General features: G+C 51.0%; 8 protein-coding genes across 8 annotated transcripts; 5 read left to right on the forward strand and 3 right to left on the reverse strand.

The window, feature by feature from the left end:
* Nucleotides 1-323: 323 nt before the first annotated feature.
* On the reverse strand, nucleotides 324-1,103 carry ALTATR162_LOCUS7843 (uncharacterized protein; the record flags this gene model as incomplete). Its single annotated transcript, XM_043315471.1, has 2 exons — nucleotides 324-795; nucleotides 850-1,103. The coding sequence occupies 2 exons, from the start codon at nucleotides 1,101-1,103 to the stop codon at nucleotides 324-326; spliced, it is 726 nt and encodes a 241-aa protein (XP_043171406.1).
* Nucleotides 1,104-1,858: 755 nt separating this feature from the next.
* ALTATR162_LOCUS7844 (uncharacterized protein) lies at nucleotides 1,859-3,877 on the forward strand (the record flags this gene model as incomplete). The annotated part of the gene is made up of 1 exon (XM_043315472.1): nucleotides 1,859-3,877. One exon carries the CDS (start codon nucleotides 1,859-1,861, stop codon nucleotides 3,875-3,877), a length of 2,019 nt encoding a protein of 672 aa, XP_043171407.1.
* A 1,012-nt stretch (nucleotides 3,878-4,889) lies between these two features.
* On the forward strand, nucleotides 4,890-5,316 carry ALTATR162_LOCUS7845 (uncharacterized protein; the record flags this gene model as incomplete). The annotated part of the gene is made up of 2 exons (XM_043315473.1): nucleotides 4,890-5,117; nucleotides 5,170-5,316. 2 exons carry the CDS (start codon nucleotides 4,890-4,892, stop codon nucleotides 5,314-5,316), a joined length of 375 nt encoding a protein of 124 aa, XP_043171408.1.
* A 2,345-nt stretch (nucleotides 5,317-7,661) lies between these two features.
* Nucleotides 7,662-12,647, forward strand: ALTATR162_LOCUS7846 (uncharacterized protein; the record flags this gene model as incomplete). Its single annotated transcript, XM_043315474.1, has 3 exons — nucleotides 7,662-7,778; nucleotides 7,833-10,877; nucleotides 10,929-12,647. The coding sequence occupies 3 exons, from the start codon at nucleotides 7,662-7,664 to the stop codon at nucleotides 12,645-12,647; spliced, it is 4,881 nt and encodes a 1,626-aa protein (XP_043171409.1).
* Nucleotides 12,648-13,466: 819 nt separating this feature from the next.
* ALTATR162_LOCUS7847 (uncharacterized protein) lies at nucleotides 13,467-14,423 on the reverse strand (the record flags this gene model as incomplete). The annotated part of the gene is made up of 1 exon (XM_043315475.1): nucleotides 13,467-14,423. The coding sequence occupies one exon, from the start codon at nucleotides 14,421-14,423 to the stop codon at nucleotides 13,467-13,469; it is 957 nt and encodes a 318-aa protein (XP_043171410.1).
* Nucleotides 14,424-14,923: 500 nt separating this feature from the next.
* Nucleotides 14,924-15,402, forward strand: ALTATR162_LOCUS7848 (uncharacterized protein; the record flags this gene model as incomplete). The annotated part of the gene is made up of 4 exons (XM_043315476.1): nucleotides 14,924-15,007; nucleotides 15,064-15,204; nucleotides 15,255-15,278; nucleotides 15,337-15,402. The coding sequence occupies 4 exons, from the start codon at nucleotides 14,924-14,926 to the stop codon at nucleotides 15,400-15,402; spliced, it is 315 nt and encodes a 104-aa protein (XP_043171411.1).
* A 563-nt stretch (nucleotides 15,403-15,965) lies between these two features.
* Nucleotides 15,966-18,001, forward strand: ALTATR162_LOCUS7849 (uncharacterized protein; the record flags this gene model as incomplete). Its single annotated transcript, XM_043315477.1, has 2 exons — nucleotides 15,966-16,850; nucleotides 16,904-18,001. 2 exons carry the CDS (start codon nucleotides 15,966-15,968, stop codon nucleotides 17,999-18,001), a joined length of 1,983 nt encoding a protein of 660 aa, XP_043171412.1.
* Nucleotides 18,002-18,510: 509 nt separating this feature from the next.
* Nucleotides 18,511-20,253, reverse strand: ALTATR162_LOCUS7850 (uncharacterized protein; the record flags this gene model as incomplete). The annotated part of the gene is made up of 1 exon (XM_043315478.1): nucleotides 18,511-20,253. The coding sequence occupies one exon, from the start codon at nucleotides 20,251-20,253 to the stop codon at nucleotides 18,511-18,513; it is 1,743 nt and encodes a 580-aa protein (XP_043171413.1).
* Between the last annotated feature and the right edge of the window lie 1,081 nt (nucleotides 20,254-21,334).

Here is a 21,334-nt window from a genome sequence, read left to right on the forward strand (position 1 = left end):
AGCGGTGGTGAGGAGGGGGCGCTTCATCGTAGTCCATGGCGAAGTTGGCTTTTTCGAAGAACAATTGAGCAGAGGAAACAGACGGTCGATTCTTTGGTGTGTCGAGATGCTAGTAGCGCAAAAGAGAGATGATGGCTGGGAGACGCGTTCTGGCCAGCCACAACGCGTTGTAGAAGTGTGAGTTGGGGCGAACCAGGGTCCCGCCTCCCGTCATCGACGGCGCACAGACAGCGTTCCCCACGTGCATTGTGCATAAAGCCTAACCAGTGCATTGTGTCAACTACCCAAGGATGCAAACATTCAAGGCAGTGCGCATATCAGTTCTATAGCTCCGCCATGCGTCTGATGGCCAAGTTGGATACAAGTCGTCCCTCCATACCAATGTCTGCCCCTTCTAGTGGCTCGCCTTTGGACATGGCCAACTCTGTCATGACTCTACCCATCTCCTTCGCTGGCGTCATCATAGCCTTGTAGAACAGATTCATTGGTGGTATCAGCATCTTCTTGTACATTGCCTGCGGCGGTATGAACGGGTGGATCGCCATGTGTTTTGTCCAATCCACGCCGCCGGGTCGTACGTTATACACCCTGAACATGGGGTTCAATCTACCCAAGTCGACAAGCTCCGACTCGACCTGCCCTTTGACTCGTGCGTATAGACTTGTGAAGGTGCCTGGCGACTGCGTAGCGCCCTCGCCGGAGACATGGAGAAACGTAAAGGGCGAATCTGGGTGGATTGTAGAAAAGGCACGCGCGGCAGCCATGGCGTAATCGTGGGTTATTTTGAGATATTCCCTAAGAAAAAGTGTTAGCATGAGGCTACATAACCTTTTCTATGAAATGACTTACTCCTTGCTGACGTCGTTCTGCGATACGCCCAAAGCCCAGACACAACCTTGTGCATCCTTCAGTTCGTCCAAGAGAGCTTTGTCGTAGACTTTGAAGTCTGTATGGATGATGACTTTCGCCTTGACATGTCCTTCGGCCATCTTGACAGGTCGTCTGCTAAGGATTGATATGCGACTAATGCTCTCTTGCGCGAGCATGTTGTGGAGCACAGATGCGCCTACCAGCCCCGTCGCGCCTGTAAGTATGAGATGCATGGTAGCTGCGGTTCTTCGTTGATTCCGCTGTTTTGCCGCTACATCTGGGACCAAGTTCGACCTGTCCCACAGCTTCGAAATCATCTACTGTGTTTATCTGCGTGCTTAAATGTAAGCGCTACCATCATGATCAGTTGTGATTAACGGGCGTAATATCCTCCAATGGCAACGGTGGAAGCTCCGTGCAGCAGTTGGCAGCCATGGAGATAATAGCGAATTCGATTGGGTAGCTCTGCGGTGTTCGATGCAGCCCCGACAATTGTCCGTCCCTGCCCGTGACACGGAAGGCTAACGCGCTTGACTAAGCTCGAGGTTTCCAAGCTTCACAAAGAGACCGTCGAGTGACATAGCACACAGAACTCCTTCCCTTGGAACCTCCAAAACACGCCTCCCTATTGACATGGGAATTATATCATTTACAATTGCGTTTCAAGGTACGCGCAATGACAGGCTCACAGGCTTCCGCGGCCCCTGGCGATCAGCCGTGGCGAGCCTACGGGATTTCGCTTTGCCCGGCGGCGAGAAAAGTGACCAGGTCCAAAGCAGGATGACTGTCTGCCCACAGCCTGTGCCGCGATAGCTAAGTATCCTCGCGCTCTCTCCACTCACTTTCTTCTCCGTTGCTTCATTCCTTTGAGTCGCTCTTTTGCTGCTTTTTTTTTCGTTCGTCTGAACCTCGTGCAGCCATGGCAGCCGCAGCCATGGCTACCGCGGACCCTCGCATTGTTTCCCTGGTCCTGCACCATTTATCCAACATGAAGTACAAGGATCGCAGACAGCAGGGACCCGATCAACCTGTTGAACTTCTCGAATTTCGGCCCACACTGGTACCTTCGATTCTGGTCAATAAACTTTGGGCAGACCAAGGCACAGCTATCCTGTGGAGACGCTATCCGCACCTTCCCGCTCTGCAGAAAATGATCTTCAACCGAAGGCAATGGTACGCGAACAAAGTCGAAAGGCTGTTCGTCTTGGGTCCCACAGACGATAGTGGAGATCTTGCATATCTAGAGGGCTTATGCTGGCCGGACCTCAAGATACTGGAGCTGGAGGTGGACTGGAAGAGACATGCGAAAGCAATCAACGCCATGCTACACCCAGGCCTTGGGCAACTGGAATTCCTTGGATCCCAAACTGGTGACTCACGTTACGTCGCTGGCACTGTTCTTCCCGCCTTGTTCGCACCATGTACCAACCTTGCTAGCATTACCTTTGGTTCAGATGCTCTTTGTCCTGAAGACCCTGTGTCTTATCGAGAATTGATTGATCTACTCGACGCTGTGCCCAGCATTACGAATGTTCGATTGATGAATGCTAGCTTTTCCAACAAGGATATGCTTTTCAGACTCTTAAGTCGCCGGCCAGGCCTGAAAGCTCTTCACATCGACCTCGATCCGGACTTGCAATTATTGCCGTACTTCTCGGGCCCCAACGCGCTTGTTTCCCCATTTTCCTCTTTGAGGCAACTCCAACTCATGTGCTATCCCGAGCTGGCCGTCACACTCCTACCGCACCTGCCGCTTGTAGAACAAATACAACTAGACATAGCTAGAATACCAGAGCGACCACCGCAGGACTGGGACATGAATATCCTTGATCATATCCTGGCTCAGTTGGCACAGTGCAGTGGGCTCCGGTCATTACGAGTCAACATCGGTGCACTCGCGCTCAACTTTCCATCGGCCGCATCGCACCCGCTCCTTCATGGTACGGCTTTAGTGGAACTTGCCAAAGGCTGTCCCAAGTTGGAAAATATCAACCTTCTCGCCTCGGAACCTAGTGCAATAGATGGGTCTATGATCTCGAGTCTTCACTTCGAGGCATTTTGTAGGAAATTGCCGCAGCTTTTGAGTCTCAATATCAAGCTCCATCCACAAAGCGCAATCGATCTGGAGGCTACCGCGCTAGCGAGTCTCGGAAAGAACTGCCCTCTGCTTGAAACTTTGCGCCTGAAAGTTTCACTACATCTCCCAGATCTACAGATACTACGTAATCATTCGCCTCCAGAAGCCGTCGAGACGCCGCTCAACGATCGCTCTCAAACCCTCGACACACTCTGTACTCCGGCCATTACTCTCAACGGCCATGAACGGGGCGCTTCCGTGGAACTAGAAGATCTAACCGGTACTGGAACTTCTGACGGCCCGCTCTTCCCATTCCTGACGCATGTTGCCTTCGCACGTCCTCAATCTATCCTCTCGATTGTTAGTGACACATACACCGTTTCATCTAACTCGCAATGTAGCTCCGTGGTCGATCCACTCGTTGAAGAAGAGCTTGTCCGGTCATGGGCACAACCGCTAGGAGCACATTTCCCTCGTTTAGAGATACTAGAAGCATGGAGTGACTGGACGGGACAGGATAACGAGTCACTGAGTTATTTTCTACCGCACGAGGAGCTACTGGCGAGTGTTTGGGACTTTTTGAGTGGAGTCGAGCAAGACCTTTGGGAAGACCCAGAAGATGCAGAAGAAGAAGAAGAAGTGAACAACGAACCGGATTGGGCTGAATATCGTAAGGAGCGATTCAGTATGGACAGCTACATCAGTGGAGATTGGGAGCTCGCCAGCCTCGTGAATGAATTCCCGGCAGAAGAGGATTTTAACAAGAGCGCATATTCAGACACATACAACGAAGAGCCAGAAGGCATGGTCACACCGGGAAGAAACATAGACGATGGTCAAGAATCATATTTTGGTCGTGCAAATACGAAGTACATTACTGCTTCTGGGTCGTCAGCAGTTGTTGTCGTACCGCATGCGGCAACACATTGAACGGCAGAGGCTCCGCACACAATACCAACCATCTTTCATACGCATACCAGCCATTTTTCATACGCATACCAACCATGGCAGTACTTTAACTATATTTTTTTACATATACGACTACACGACAAACGTATGATTTGATTCTCAAGACATGATTTCACGCAAGATAGAGATAAGGTATTTAGGCCAGCACACGCGGCGTGTACTACGTTCGATATCAATCCCCTTTGTCTCAAAGCCTGTACCATGTATCCTCTTCCCAAGAGCATTGCACATTGTATATAGAGTAGCTATTCGTTTCTACAGATCATAAGTCTGCCCTTGACGGTCCAGTAATACAAGGCACTTACACCTCATTGCTTTTCGACTTCTGGAATTTCGATGAAGTCCTGCCCTAGTCATCCGATTGTCAACTCCCTGTCGTCTTCAAACGCGCATTCAGATCACTAAAAGCCGCCCATCGATCAACAACTGCGACTCACCACCACCCTTGTCCGGACACGTGAAGTGCGTCTCCAATTGATCCGGGCCCGAGCGTGTAGCTGTAGCAGGTACGCCCACGGTCCAGTTAAAACCATCACACCTCCGCGCTCGACCTTCTTCACATAACGCAACGCTTCTTACCTTTTTGATAGCTCCTAATAAGCTGTATCAAATCTCCACAATATATGCCATGATATCTAGGTTGAGAAAATATTGCACGTCATCAATATATTCATTGCAGTGAATCGGGATCAAGCGACTAGATCAGGTACATACACTGCGCTTTGCTGTCCCTACTATTCCAGAATATAGAATCTGGTCTTCGCCTACCTCGCAATAATTTAGCACATACCAACGACCCATCTATGCTCTTGAATGCTGTGGCTGTGATCACCCCGCCCGCTGTTTGGTGCCGGAAAGCAAAGCATTTAAATACCAAGTCCTCTACTGACCTTGACTCCAGCACACTCCCAACATATACGACCTCCAATAACAGTTTTGCACATAAGACTATCAACACGATACAGCTGCAACGATGAAGCTCTTCAACGTGATCACTACCTTCTTCGGTCTTGCCGCAGCTCTCCCCACTGCCATCAAGCTTGCTCCTTCCACGGAATCCCACTCCATTCAAGGCATAGATAAGCGCGCCAAGGCGTGTATACCCAAATGTCAGGGCGCCGCGGATGATCTCCGGGACTGTAATTATAGACCCTCTTGTCAGGGTGGCACATACTGGTGGCGCGAGTTAAACAACGCATATGTGGGATCGTTCTTCTTGGACCTGCTATCTTGTTAACTAACACAAATACCAGAACAACTGCTGCCGTGGCGCGAAGCTGATACACTCCGAGAACGTTGTTATCAAGGCTGTCGACCTCGACTCTGATACCGCGGGCGACCCAGCCGGCAACCCCGCTGATTACGTCGACCCGGCCGGAGGCAAGGTGGAAGGAGTTTAGTATCAGGAAGGGGTAGAAGATGAGCTCATGGAAGTTTGGATGGCGCTAGCCGAAGAGGGCGTGGAGACGGCGTGCATACGAGGATACACGGCGATGGATAGGAGGCTATGACTTTGTAATGACTCTTGTTAAATTCCTACTAGCTGATTCATTCGAACTATCGCTTTCTGAAGTGCATAAGCTTGGACTGTGATGCCTTGGTAGCTCTAGGGAATTGACCACGAAAGCTCCAAGAAAAGCCGTTTAATGATTCGAACGCACTCTAACTGTCGCGTGGTATGTCTCCTATGTGAGAAAACAATTAACATAAATGCATTTGGAAGACTCTTGGGTCTACGCATGGAATTGAAGTGCGAGGAAGACACGTAGCATCTGACCCTGACTTCAAGAGTTAAATTGTGACGTACAAAAGTAAGAAACGAATATTTAGCAAGTAGGGACAAAAGAAAGATCGAGATAGCGACGTATCAACCATGAATGCTTCAAGGTCTCATATATTCCGGTCCGACGGGAGACCTTTCTTCAGAATACTTCCACTACCTTCTCATCTTCCTAAGATTCGTAGCCAAAGCTCACACAGGACACTACATATCATATGACAACAGTCAGCACACATGCAGCTCATACTAATACCCGCACTCTTCGCGCCCAGCACGACAGCCGCTGTTCCAGCAGCAAGACAGTGTGCCTTAGTAGAGGATACCTGTCATACTACCTGCGACTCCGTCCGTAACAACCTCAATGTCTGTCTGTGCAACACCCAGGACAGACCTGAAGACTCTTGTCGCAATGCGCAGGTCGCATACGTATGCTTCCCTGCTTATAAGCGTCACCACAAGTTATCTCTCTAGCAGAATCGTGCTGATGTTGTATGCAGACCGACTGCGCAGTCAGAAAGTGCGTGCTTCCGGAGCAGCGCCGCGCCGAGGACGTTGGGGATGTGCCGCGACGGATCCAACTTGGAGGACATGTTGTCGCGAACGACGGAGGTAGAGGTACGAAGGATGTGAAGATGGCTGTGGAGTGATCAACCTGAAGGCTATTTCGAATGGTATATATGAGCGATAGTCAGGCGGTGTAGTCGCAGGCTGTCCAGTTCGCTATTAACCATGCCTAGGAGCATGTTGTGTCTTACAATCAGTCACTTGCCGTATGCTGGGTGATAAATTAGTTGATCCGTTACCGTGGTGTAGAAGACGTGCAAGTGTTGACTGGGATGATGCGTGTAAGCCAGAACTTTGATGTACAACCCCCCACCTTCAGAACTCTTCTGCTGTTCGCACCGAAGGTCATGACTCTGGCATATCGAATACATTGGGTAGGATAGCAATATGTGTCATGGTAGGTTATACAGTTGCTGGTCACTGAGCAGGGTGACCTGCGCATACTCTGCGCCAAGAGTAAATATTAGCCCGGATGCTTTCATGTCATAATTCCTTGCGACGCCTGCGGACGTCTTTGGCGGTCTCTTGTAGTTCTTGACCAAGCTGTTAGAAGAAGCTCATGTCGGCCCGTGATCCCAGCTCATTCCATGATCGCCCTAACGCTTCGCATAGAATCGATGACGCGACGGAAATCAAGCCTACGAGGCGCAGCGATGCAAGGGTCTGCACGCGAGGCTTGTTATTTTCTTCGGCATCGCGATCTCAAGGGCACCGAAGACGCGTTCGATCATGATTAATGCTCGGCGACTGGGCGTTGTCTGGGCGGATGCATTCGTCGCCGAGGCATCTTCGCCTAGGCTTGTCGAAGCGGCCAGCGCCTAAGGAGTCAGGCCAAGGTCTATGTCGACACGGAATCGAGGAAAGTACCATATTGGACGTCAAAATAAAGGTGAGTTCTGACGGCTTTCAACGACAGGCGATCCCCAGCTACCTGGAGCAGAGTGTGGTAAGCCGGGCCGTTGGGCAGGAGTCTAGGGCTTTTGGACGGCATCATGTGCCAATCGTTCTCTTACGCCCCACCGGCACAACATCAATCTGCCATGCGCCTCACCAGCGCCCGATGTGGACCATGGCGCGATGGGATGGACAGGGGATGTGGTAGTCGCAGACGTCCGACAAGACGTCGTCTGCTCGGCGTCGTTCCGTATACGCTGGGTACGGCGTGGGAGATACTAGCCAGGTATTTGCCATCCATGGTTCGCTACTAATGAATACCCTCTTTCTACCTGTCTGCACCGTTCCTTTGTCCTTTGTTGCTAGCCTTTTGCGTCTCGAGTACGAGGAGAGATGCTTTTGTCTTCGGAATAATTGCGATTAGGAAACACGATCTACGCTACGAGTGAACGACTCGATCCTGCACTTCAACCCTCAGCGCGCCCACCACGGGCAACAAACGCGACCATGGCAGGCGCAATTGTGAGCCAGACATGGATTCTCACAAAGAAGACGCTGCTCGTTGTCTTTGTACGCCACTGGTTCTTCACGAGCGTTCGCGCTTTCTGGGCTCCCATAATATTTGTACGTTTAACTAGACCTTGACAGGGAAGCGATGGCTGACCAGGGCTTCTGCAGATGTTCTTCATTACCTACGCCAAAAACTTCTTCGTCCCCCCCTCCGATTATGGCATCGGCGCCCCATCCCTCATTCGTTCATTCCCCAACGCGCTCAGTGTTGCCGAAGGCGGCCGCGACAAAGTCGTCTTTGTCAACAACGGATACACTGGTAGCGACATCGAACAGGTCATTGGACAACTATCGACTCAGGTCCGTGATGCAGGCCTGCAGGCTATCACGATTGAACGGGACGTGGAGCTGCTTTCCACATGTGAGAGCTCGTTGCGTGGTGCCAGCACATGTTTTGGTGCAGTGTCCTTCCATTCCAGTCCGAGCCAAGGTCAAGGACAGAGCTGGAACTACACCATCAGATCGGACGGAGCACTGGGAGAGGAGATCTACGTGAATCAGGATGACAACGATGTCCAGATCTACATCCTGCCTTTCCAACGGGCCATCGACCAAGCCATCGCTTCCGTTGACGGCTCTGCTACCGTTCCCGACATCGATGAGTACCCATACACGGAGCGTACGCAAGAGGAATACGATGATCGGATCAGGACTTTGTACATGGGTGCACTCATCAACATCATGGGTGTGGCTCTATACATTGGTGTATGTGGCGTGACCTACCAACTTACGGGGCAAATGGCAGAGGAAAGAGAACGTGGCATATCGCAGCTAGTAGAAGCAATGTCTCCAGCCAAGAAGCCATGGCACACGCAGTTTGCCCGTCTCCTGTCCATGCACATTGCGTTTGACATTATTTACTTTCCAGGCTGGGTCATCATGGGAGCTATCGTCTGGGCATTGGCTTTCCAAACGTCCAATGCTGCCATACTGGTCATCTTCCACATTCTTGCTGGCCTGTCCTTGACTAGCTTTTCCATCTTCGGGGCCGCCTTCTTCCGCAAAGCCCAACTATCTGGTATCACTATTGTCATCGTTCCCATCCTGTTGGCCATCATCGCGCAAGTCGCTGGACCCTTCAGCACAGGTGCTGTATATGTTCTGAGCTTGCTCTTTCCATCTATCAACTACGTTTTTTTCATCATCTGCGTCGCCCGTTTTGAGAGACAGCTTATTGGCATGAACCTCGTCGGAGCTGCGCCCGACTACCAGGATCACATTTGGACCACTCCCGGCATCGTCTTTTGGGTGTTCGCTATTATTCAAACTATCGTATACCCTGTTCTAGGGGCTCTCGTCGAGCGCTGGTTGTATGGTACGGTGTCAGCGGACAGGAAGACTACGACTTCTTCGCCGGATCACAACATTATCTTGACAAACTTCTCGAAGCATTGGACCCCGAGCTGGTTCCGCAGAAATGTTCTTACCAAGTTTGGCGTAAAGCCACCGGAAACAGTCATCGCCGTGGATGATTTCAGCATGAAAGCGCGCAAAGGTCAAATCATGGTTCTACTGGGCGCCAACGGTAGCGGAAAGTCCACCACCCTAGATGCCATCGCTGGGCTCAATTCGATCACTAGTGGAGCGATTGAGATTGATGGCACCGGAGGTCTTGGACTGTGTCCGCAGAAGAACGTCATGTGGGATGAACTGAACGTCTATGAGCATGTTCGCATCTTCAATCAGCTCAAGTCGACCGGAACCTACGATACCAAGGACACCATCGAGAATCTTATCCGCGCTTGCGATTTGGGACATAAGATCAAGGCGCAATCATGCACACTTTCTGGCGGTCAAAAGCGCAAACTTCAGCTTGCCATGATGTTTACTGGAGGTTCAAAAGTCTGCTGTGTTGATGAAGTGTCATCTGGCTTGGACCCACTCTCGCGAAGGAAGATCTGGGAGATTCTACTTGCCGAGCGTGGTGATCGCACCTTCCTGCTTACTACGCATTTCCTCGATGAGGCAGATGTTCTCGCTGACTACGTTGCCATTCTCTCTCGCGGCGTACTCAAGACTAAGGGTACTTCGGTCCAGCTTAAGCATGAAGTCGGCGCCGGATACCACGTCACGTATCCCAAGGACGCTCCAGTCAAACCCCCGGTAAATGCTGTGAAAAAGCCTGCGCCCTCCGAGGGTATGATTCAGTATCAGTTCGAGGACGCGCTGCCCGCCACCAAATTCGTCGACATACTGAGAGATCACGGGGTCAAGGACTACGACATTGTTGGCCCAACACTAGAAGACGTATTCCTTGCCAATGCTGAGGAGGTAAAGGAATATAATCTCATGGACGCTGATCACGGTGAACAGACTGGCATGACAGCGTCGGACAAGGAGCTAGACGTACCTTCAGACCATAACTCTGATGCCGACAAGAGACTAGAGATGGGTAAAGGTCGTGGTACTGGTCTGTTCAAGCAGATGCTTATCCTCGTACAAAAGCGAGTGACCATCGTAAAACGCAACTTCTGGCCATACGTCTTTGCCCTGCTTCTTCCAATCGTCGCCGCTGGTTTGGTTACGCTCTTCTTGAAGGATTACGAAGCTGTGGGCTGCGATCCTGGAGCCAGCGCCAACGACCCGACGATCTTCTCACTTTCCAACGTGGACGATATCCCACTCATCCCTATTGGTCCGAGGAGTACTGTTGGTCCTGCTATTGATACAATCATCCAACGGACAGGCATTCCCGAGGACAGCTTCTACCTCGTGGATACACTCGATCAGTTCAATGATTTCGTCAACACACAATTTCGCAACATTACACCGGGTGGCTTCTTTTTGAAAGAGAACGGTCCGCCTGTCATGGCTTACCTTGCGAACGGTGGTGTCATCGGTGGCCTCATCACATTGAATACTCTCGACAACATCCTAACGAATAGTACCATCTCCACGCAGTATCAGCAATTCGCTGTGCCCTTCGCTCCTAATATGGGCGACACTCTACAGCTGACTCTGTATTTTGGTCTGGCCATGTGCGTCTACCCTGCGTTGTTCGCTCTGTATCCCACCCAAGAGCGACTGAGGAACGTGCGAGCGCTGCACTACAGTAACGGTATCCGGGCTGTGCCACTATGGCTGGCGTACACTGCGTTCGACTTCTTGTTCGTACTTGTGATCTCTGCTGTCACTACGGGGATCTTTGCAGCCGTAAGTTCGGACTCACTTATCATATAAACGTTTGGGCTAACGTTGTGCTAGGCTTCCGATGCATGGTATGCACCAGGCTACCTCTTCGTGGTGTTCTTCCTCTATGGCCTTTGTGCAACCCTCTTCGCGTATCTGATCTCTATTGTCGTCACATCGCAACTCGCAGCCTTCGCCTTCGCCGCCGGAGGTATGGTGTCGCTCTACCTTATTTATTTTATCGGTTACATGTGCATTTTGACTTATGCGCCTGCATACGCCATCGATTCTTACATCGAATACTTCCACTGGACTGTCTCGCTGATCTCGCCATCAGCAAGCTTGCTTAGGACACAGCTGCTATCTCTAAACTCCTTTAGCATATTGTGTGATGGAAACCAGATTCCAAGCTATCCCGGTGCTTTGACTGTGTACGGAGGGCCCATCTTGTACCTCGTTGTGCAGATCATTCTGCTTTTCATTGCCCTCGTGTGGTGGGACTCAGGATATCGACCAGCGTTCCTTAACCGCGAAAAGAGCCGTCAGCAGCACTCGGAGGAGAGGGTGGATACTGTTCCTCCTGCTGTCGCTGCTGAGATCACGCGCGCTGAGCAGAGCACAGATAGCCTTCGTGCACTGCATCTGCAGAAGACGTTCGGGTCTAACCATGCTGTCAACGACATCACTTTTGGCATCCCGCAAGGTCAGGTTTTCGCCCTCCTTGGTCCCAATGGCGCTGGAAAATCTTCGACCATCTCACTCATTCGTGGCGACATACATCCCACAACGCATATCAACGGTGGTGGTGATGTTTTGATCGAAAATATATCCATCATCAGCAAGCGCGCAGCTGCACGAGGTCATCTTGGTGTATGTCCGCAATTTGATGCCATGGATTCCATGACGGTGACCGAGCATCTCTACTTCTACGCTCGCGCTCGCGGCGTCCCCAACCCAAAGGCAAGTGTCGATGCAATTCTCCAAGCTACCAGTCTGGGGCGCTTCAACGACCGTCTCGCGTCCAAACTTTCCGGTGGCAATAAGAGGAAGCTCAGCTTGGGCATTGCTTTGATGGGTAACCCATCGGTTCTACTATTGGATGAGCCATCCTCTGGTATGGATGCAGCTGCAAAGAGAGTCATGTGGCGCACACTACTCGGTGTAGCCGCACCTGGGCGTGCCTTGTTGATTACTACTCACTCCATGGAAGAAGCAGACAAACTCGCCACCCGCGTCGGTATCATGAAGCGCAAGATGCTTGCCCTAGGCACCGTCAGTGCTTTAGGAGAGCAGTATGGCGATGCTTGGGTCGTACAGCTGGTTCTCAAATCTGCACCTGAAACCACAGAAGAAGAGATGGAAGCTGTCAAGCAATGGGTTCAGAAGAAGATTCCTGGTGTTCAACTTGACAAATGGGGTTCCCGAGGTGGAGGCCATGGACAACTACGGTTCAAAGTACTCAAGGCCGCATCTCCCGATTCTACTGCATCGCCCGCGCATCTCGACAATGCGCAAGATGGCAAGATCACCGAAGCAGAGGTCCATCAAGTCAATACGATATCTTCAGCTGCTTCAGCATCTGATCTGGGCGGCATCCCTGGTCTCATTCAGTTGCTGGAGACCAATCGCCATGAGTTAGGTTTGGAGTACTACTCTGTTTCGCCCACCACCTTGGACGAAGTCTTCCTTCGCGTTGTTGGCGAAGAAGATGAAGAGACGAGCGGAAAGAAACCAGAGGGTACGAAGAGGAATCAGTGGGGCCGTTTCATATGCTGTGGCATGTGGCCTGCTTAGTGTATACATGCTACAACGGGAAATAAGTGCTTGAACTACAAGTAGAAGATGGGCGAATGTGTGATTATATGGTGGTTTCGTTTCCACAATCTGGCGTTCTAAGATACCACACAGCACTCGGCTTTCGTGTATAGACTGTCCAGTAATCTTATTTTGTAATACTTAGCCCCCCAGTGCCTTCGAACTTTGTGAAACTATTTCGCCATTTTCGAATAACCTTTACTGGCATCTGGAATCGACCTGCGGGAGCCAGCCTAGGTTCTTTGTTCTCTTGATACATGCTTGTATGGTTTGCAATACCCCTCGTCGTGGTTACTCAAACAGTCTGCGAGTAGCGTCTGCAACACCCTCTATTTCACACACACACACACACACACACACACACACACACACACACACACACCGCGGGTACATACATGTCTCTACCAGCTCACAAGATATCTTTCTTACCTTCGTCTTTCAGTGTCGTCCAGTCGTATCTTCAGATGTAGTATCCGCATACGGCTGTCTCTTTTCGCCCTTGAACTTATTCGGGTCATGGGTGTTCCGGCGCTTTGAATGTGATCACAGTATATGGGTACATTTCGCGGTAGATGCCAAGTTTGTAGAATTTGCGCAACAGGAAACTTTAATGCGACCGATGCAGAGAACGTCCATGTCACGGAGTACAGATTCAAAAAGACGGATTTTCGACCCAGTTTGATGGAAGATGGCGCGATGGAGAATATTGAGCCATATCATGAAAGTAGATTAGACAATTCAGCTAAGGACCCCCAGCATCATGGGTATTGTACCGTGACGCCTAGGAAAACATTGTCCTCAATCGATCGACTTGCTCATGATGACATAGTCGGCCTTGATGACCTTGTTCCTTGTAACCCTATCGCCTGGGCTGCACTCATCCTTACTGTAGCCTAATTTCTCATACATGCTCTTTGCGCGCTTGTTCGCAGTGAAGACTGTAAGCATTGTCTTTCTAATTCGACATGCGCGCGCCACATTCTCGACGAATTTGATGAGATGAGACCCGAGGCCTTGTCCGCGAAGCTGCTCATGGAGATGAATCTCGTAAATGTAAAGAACTTCACGGTCTTCGTGCGGAGAGTCGTCGTAGGTAAACATGAAGGAGGTGAAGCCGAGAATGTAGTTGCCGCAACTGGTCTGAGGGTCTGGCGAATGCTTGACTGAACAGGACTCTTTCTTCTCTAAAGCGGTTGAAGCCTTGGTCTGGTTCCATGTGGCTGCCTCTTCCTCGCCACTGTCTGGAGTGTAGCCTTGATTGAGCTGATCTAGAGGATTGAGCCGTGGCGGGTGTTGACCCAGCGCATATGAAGCACCCCTCACAGACGGGCTTGAATCTGCATCGATCCGAGCCTCTGTCCATTCCATCCCCTTGTGCAAGTTGTTCATCTCTTGAGTCTCTTCCATGCTACTCTGACCAGCCGTGTCTGAAGGGCCCTGACGCACAAGGAGATACATCATCTCGCCGTCGAGCATTTCCTCCCTCTTCTTGCGCGGATTCCAGCCAATGCTTGATGTCTTGTAGTCGTGTCCCGAAGTCTTCTCGACGAGGCTGAGGCAAGCCTCGAGCTCGCCTTTCTTGAGGTCGAAAGCCGACGGAACGAATTGGAACGATACCGGGCATGGCAGATGTGGTGCCTCGTATGCGCTTAGGTGGATGTCTTCTCGCAAGAGAGCCTGCACTGTCTGTACGCGTGCGACGACGTGCGGCGTCTGGTGGGCTTCGGAGTGGCTGTGTCCATCGCAGACGTCCATGTCGTAAAGCTCGCGCCCGTTTCTAAGCTGCTATTCTATGGCGTTGATTCGTTTGCGATGGATTAACGTGGGCATCGGGTCGATCGCGGCTGACGACAGTGCGGATGCGCAGGCTTGGTGGTTAGGGTTCGCGTCTGGTGGAGAAGACGCGACGCGAAATCTGTGTAGTTCATACCCTTCATTTTGATCCCTAAGATCTGGGGTGCCGGCAGTCGTCTCAAGTGTGACCACCATCGATGGCCCTTATCCAAGTTGTGTCATGTCTCCAGCATGGCTGCTCAACTAGTCAGCCTACAGAATGTGGCTTCGTGGCGCCGATCCTCAAGTGTTGCACATGCATCCTTGAATGACTAGCATCATCAAAGCCTAGCTCATTCGTCTCGATACGTCAACCTGCATCGATGCGAAGAGCCTCATCCGGTCAATCGACCACTACCTTATTCTACATATTTGCATCGTTAGATCCACGCAGTTCGAGTATCCTACACCACACTGAGGGAATGCTACGAAGATATGCCACGGTAGCGTCCAAGCCTCCTTCCCGGCTGCGAGCACGAGGAAAGAGTCCTGTGGGCCTGGACCACGTACGTATTTCCAAGATATCACCTACACAGTACAACGACCACTGACTGTCATCTAGTTCATCCAGCGACAACGCGCGTTGGCGTTGTGGAGAGAGATTGTCCGCAGCACGTCACACATACCCGACGCAGGAGCGAGGAAGGACATGCGGCAATTTGCAAGATCGGAATTCGAACAACATCGCTCCGTTACCGATCTCGTATGTCAACACCCCTATCACCTTTGATACTCAAATTAATTGCTGTGCAGGGCCACATTCGCTATTTGATATCGGTACGCCGCTTCTGAAACGCTTACAACATCGCCCAGGCATTCACTAACGCTTACATAGTATGGAAAGACACAGTTTCAGACCATGAAAGGGACTCTGATCAACACTGGAGTACTTACTGAATAGATTTCGTTGGAAAATTGCGCTTCTGCATCTGCCATGAATGTCCTGTGTTGCACCTTCTTCCCATTGGTTGGTTCCCCGAGGGGCATCTTCCTAGCGCATCGCATGCTAGCAGCGGACTTCTCAACACCACCTCACACTGCCCACAGATCTGTTTGTCATCATTCTCGCAGTACTACCCGAGCTCCCTCTATCGCGCTTCATACTTGAGTGATTAGCATCCGCCCGTTTTTCCCTTGTTTGCTCCGCCACTTCACGATCTTACCGCTCAGCCGTCGATGATTGCCCCTAAGGTGGAACATTCCGTTTGTATCGTAGGAGCCGGGCCTGCAGGACTGGTTGCTGCAAGGACTTTCAAACAACATGGCTGGGTGGTCACCGTGTATGACGCAGCAGACCGCGTGGGTGGCATGTGGAGAGATGGGCATGGAGGATTAGGTGAAAAATGCAGTCCAGAGATGCGGACCAATCTGAGCAGATATACTGTTGCATTTTCCGATTTGTCTTGGACATCGGTAGGCTTAGATCTTTCGGCATCCGCTGCACATCCACTAGCTGCTCCGCCTATGTTCCCTAGAGCGTGGCAGGTGGGGCGATATCTTGAAACATACGCAAAGATCTTTGGCATCACGGAAAATCTGCTACTCGGGAAGCGAGTTATCAACGCATCACTCCAAGAAGATAATACGTGGAAAGTGATTAGCGACGACGGCGCCGGTCAGCTAGACACCCGTACGTTCGATCGACTGATCGTCGCGAGTGGCTTCTTTAACAAACCGGCCAGTACCTTCGATTTCACTCCTTCCAAAAATCTCTCAACCATCCAACACTCTTCCAATTTTCGAAGTCTTTCTGAGTTGACAAGTTCTCCTGGCAAGGTCGTCGTAATTGGAGGCGGCATTAGCGGCTCAGAAGCCGCAGCACAGGCAGCCTTCCAGATCTCAAACGCAAAGCACTCACCTAGTCAGACGACATCCGCGCATGCACATAGTAGGGTCTTCCATATCATCAACCGGCCCTTCTACTGCCTTCCTCGCTACCTTCCTCAGGACCCTCAGAGCCAAGACGGAAACTTCAAGCCAGCACCCAAGTTCCTTCCACTCGACCTGATGCTCTACAACCTCTCACGTCGTGGTGATGGAGAGATTGCGGCAGCTATTACTACGGTACCACCAGAGAAGGCACAAAAAGGACACGAATTCCTAAGAGCGAGTATAGGATGCGGCCAGAGCGGCGAGGGGTATCCCGAGCTTGCTTACACTGCGAGCCAGACACAACACCCCGGATATACCGGGATTACAGACACTTACATGGAATTTGTGAGAAGTGGCATTATCGTACCAGTGCGGGGATGGGTCAAAGACGTCGCGCAGGCAGATGACCGTAGCTTCCTAGACGTTAGTCTACAGCAGTACGAGCCCTGGTATCATGGACCAGGAAAGGAAGCCATAGTAATTACGCTGATCCTTGTATGGGTGGTAATGAAGATACTAACAGCTTACAGAGCCAGAGCAAAGTCCATAATGTAGTGGGTATCATCGAAGCTACCGGCTACAAAGCCGACCTCGATTGGCTTGATTCTCGCGTCAGAGCCCTTCTTGCTGAAGACAACACCACCCCAAATTTGCGTATACCATACCTCCTCTCTCGTGGGTCGGTTCTCTCGCGCCGAGTCCCCACAATTGGTTTCGTAGGTTTCTACGAAGGTCCTTATTGGGGCGTGATGGAAATGCAGGCTCGATTGCTTGCTCAAAGTTGGGCCAAGCCGGAGGCTGAGCAGTCGCAGTCTCGAGTGCCCGATTTGTACAAATACGATGATACGAAACGTATGCAAGAAGCGATGAACCAGAGGTCTTTACAAGTACCTCAGTTTTGGATGGCAGATTACGTTGGTCTAATGGAAGAGTTCGCACGAGAGACTGGCGTCTCGCGCGATGATTCGCTATTTGGCGGCCAAATGGGACCCGCTTTTCCATCGCGCTATCAACATGCAGCTACCAGTTCACAAGCAAAGGAAGTAGTCGAAGACGTTGCCAAAATACTCCAGGCATCCCAAGAGGATGCTCGATTCATCGCCGCGGCAGTGTTTATAGGCATGCAGGGTGTATGGAACATGACGCGCAAGATTGACTCACGTACCGACACACCTGGTGGCTTGTTCGTGGGTACAGCGCACTTCCACCCGCGCCAATCTACCGATCCTACGACCTACTTATCCGAATATTTGTATGTCGAACAAGGCATATTCACCATGGACACTGGTCTGTCTTTCCCCGCGACTCGACGCTATGTTTATCGGTACAACGAGGCACGTGACGAGATCACAGCATGGTTTGTCGAAGACGACAACAAAAGTGTAGGAGCACTGTTCAACACATGGGGTTTCTACGCGCCAGACGATGACAAGTCTGGATGGAGGGCCAAAGGTTATCATTGGTGTGACCCAGATACGTACAGGAATCATTGCGAGTTCAAGTTTCGCGGTGCGAAGATTGATCAATTCATGATCAGATATGAGGTTGAGGGACCGAAGAAAGATTATTCGCACGAAAGCTGGTATAAGAGACCGGAGGCGGACACGAGTGCAAGTAAAGGAGATTGAAAGATTGGCATATTGTCGTAGAGGCTGATACCCTCGGCAAGAGTTGTGGGGAGGTAGTTCTGCACCTATTCGGTTTGATACGACCTCTCGCGGCAACTGTAGATGAACGGGAGGACAGACAGCTGCGCTTTTTGGTTCATTCTAGTGCTTCCAACATGCGAAGAGTGCGTCGATGCAGGTCTACTCGAATCTAAATCCTGGTTTCATAGTTGACAGAACCGCTGATAGCGTCCACGCCATTGGAACGAATCGGAAGCCGTAATGTTAAGTGGCAGCAGATATCGTCCCGTTGTGGATAACGATAGTTAGACATTGGCTTATGGTAGAATTAAGCATGCCACCGATGTCAGAGGCGTAGTAGACTAGGTCTTGACCACTATACACGGACCATCACACCAAACTGAATGAAGAGTAGCTCTTGCGATGTTTACAGTTCTATGTAAAGGTGGGGTATCATACACACGTCGTCATATCATACATCAATGCCTCATTATGAAATCTCGAGCACTTCATGAGTCTAGCTGCTCAACACCTCCACCAACAAGTGAACTAGGATGCGTAGGTGGCCCGTCTCGTCCTAAGCTCTTGAGGTCCGCCAGTAACATCCTGAGGTGGTTCTCACGGTTCTGATTGCTACCCCATGTCACCGCCTGAGAATAGTACAGTATGTCCCAGGCCTCGTCACTGATACTCTGGAGAAATGTAGGCAAAGATCGCGCTTTCTGGTACGATCGCCAGAGGATCCGGCGGATGTCGTCATTTGCGCCGATATATGCGAGCTCAATGGCTTTGTTGAAAGATTTCAGGGCAGGCGAAATGTTAAACGGTGGGGGCAGGTGGACGCGAAGTTGTTGAAGGGCGGCGGAGTGTTCTGGATCCTGGAGCGCGGCGGCCATACGCTCTTTGAGCGTCGCGGTGCGGCTGTCTTCGAGTTGGTAGGGATCGGGTGCAGTATCGTGCGCAATGGTGGTTAGATCACCTTGCTGTTGCTTGTTCTCTGAGATGAGTTTTTGAATGTACATAAGCTTCTCCATCAGCTTGGGATCTTTCATAATCTCGTCGACCTTGGCTTGTAGCTCAGCGGGAACATCTTCTTCGTCCTCCACAAGCTCTTGAGGTTGCGATGCCTTGGATTCAGCGAGCTTCTTCAACTCCTCCGCTAATTCTTGAGGGTCCATCTCGCGTTCGAATACACCTTCTTGATCTTGACCTGGCGTAGAGTCTTCATTGAGCGCTGCATCAAGTTCAGCTTCAAGGCCGCTGCCGCCACCTAGCGACTTCATGACGTCCCGCATCTGGTGTAAGAGCTTGTCCACGTCCTGCATGTCCTCGTGTGTTACCATGGCAAGATCATCATCTGGGGCTTCGGCTTCAGCAATGGCGTCCTCGGTGTCTCTCTGATACTCTTCCCATTCGGTGTCCAATTCCGGGCCATCGAGACCTCCGCTCATAGTGGCAGCCTTCTTCTGCATAGCTTCATTGCCCTCGAGTTTATCCATTGCCTTCTTAAGCATGGCCTGGAAATCCGGGTTGTCCATGTCGTCCACCTCTTGCATCTTGTCGATGCACTCTTGGAGGTCGGCCTTTGCGTGTCCAATATCCGGGTCCCTGACGATATCTTGTAGTATTTGGAGGGTTGCCATGCGTAGGCTGGCGTCGAATTTTTTGCTTTCTGCCTCTGCCTCGATGGCGTCCTGCTCTTGCAATTGCTGAAGCTCTTCCCTCGACTTGATGCCCTCCTTAATATCCTTGAGTTCGTGTGTTAATTCGGCGAAGTTTGGGTTGGATAGTAAGCTGTCGATAAGCCGCCGGTTCAGCATCGCATCGTCGTAATCGGGGTTCTTCTGCGACTCCTCGATCATCATATACATGTCTTTGTCTTTCTTGCGATCTTCCGGCGTGGCTATACGCTCAATGAGACGCTGTGGCGTGCCTTTGTCCAAATCCTGCTCATACCAGTTGATGACGGGCAGATCGTCGCGTTCGAGTTCGGCATCGGACAGCGGACGCATGGCTCTGTCCATTTTCGCGTCATTCTCAAAAATGGATCTTGAACCTTTGAGTCGGCCGAGTAGCGAAGGCTTAGATTCAGTCGTCGCATCGTGCTTCGACTCGTCGGGCTCGGCGGCTTTGGTGCGCTTTCCGCGTTGAAGGCACACTGGCAAAGGGCGGGATAAAGGACATGTTATGGGATGAGGCCGGGAAAGGGCCCTCAGAAGTGCTCGAGAGGGTGCATACGTGCGTGCGAGCATTGTGGCCGTGCTGATTGTTGGTGCGTGAAAGTCGCTGTTTCCCAAAGTCTGGCGCCGCCTTGGCGCCGCCTTGGCTTCCCCGAGAACTCCGCAAATGCTTGTCAACCATCACTCTTGCCAAACAGAACACGCTCAGACATGATCTCGACACAGTCTTGTACAGACCAGCGCTCCTCCCTCTATGTATGTTAGTTTCTGCTTAGTTTTAAAAACGACCTCTACTTTGGTTGTTTCTTACCACTAAGCTTCGAACACTGGTTCCAGCTTTCTACAATTTCCAAGTGGGCTTGCGCCATATGCATCATTACCGTTACCGCGAGTGCCACTATCAACGTCATTATTGAAGGCTTCGCAGCGCATTCATCATCGGCCAGTATCCGTCTCCCGAGCCTTCCTTCCACCACCTCTGTCGTTACGTTTCTCTTGCCTACTGGCCTGACAATACCGTGATTCTGTCTACTGAAGCCGTTGCGGGCCTGACATTGAAGAAATCCACGATGCCGAAGTTTGGTTGTCGCCTTAGCATGTCGTCACACTGGAGGAGATACATACCAGCCTGGCAGGCTTGGATCTTTGTCATGTATCGGAATGGGACCTGTTCCAAAACCTCTCGCATCTACTAATGGTTTCACGTGCCTTAGAAGCTAATTCCGACCACTCAACGATTCTTTCTTGGGCACTTGCTTCAGTTGGCGATTGCCTTGTCTCCAGAATTGAGGTTGATAGAGATGTGTACAACACACGAAGCGGGAATTGGGAACTTATTGAGATAAAGATAGGAAGCGCGTCAGCGGGACGGAGAAAACAGTGAGTAGCTCGCAAGACTTTGTGAAAACAGTAGCAAGTGAAGCTTGTTTAGAGCTTGGACCTGATTTCTTTCGAACATGCGCTGCTTGTGAATCATCTTTCTAGGAAGCTTACACCTTGTCACCTATCAACCAACAATTCACCATGCGTCAACCCGCGAGGGGACCGGGCGAGAGTAAGGACATAAATGTCCTTGATTATGATGTATTACCAGCATGTGCAGGGTCATGCAAGATGCTTCAAATTTCTGGAGCCAACTGTATTTCACTGGCGG

The sequence above is a fragment of the Alternaria atra genome, assembly GCF_907166805.1.
Source record: "Alternaria atra isolate CS162 genome assembly, contig: 28, whole genome shotgun sequence".
NCBI classification, from domain to species: domain Eukaryota; kingdom Fungi; phylum Ascomycota; class Dothideomycetes; order Pleosporales; family Pleosporaceae; genus Alternaria; species Alternaria atra.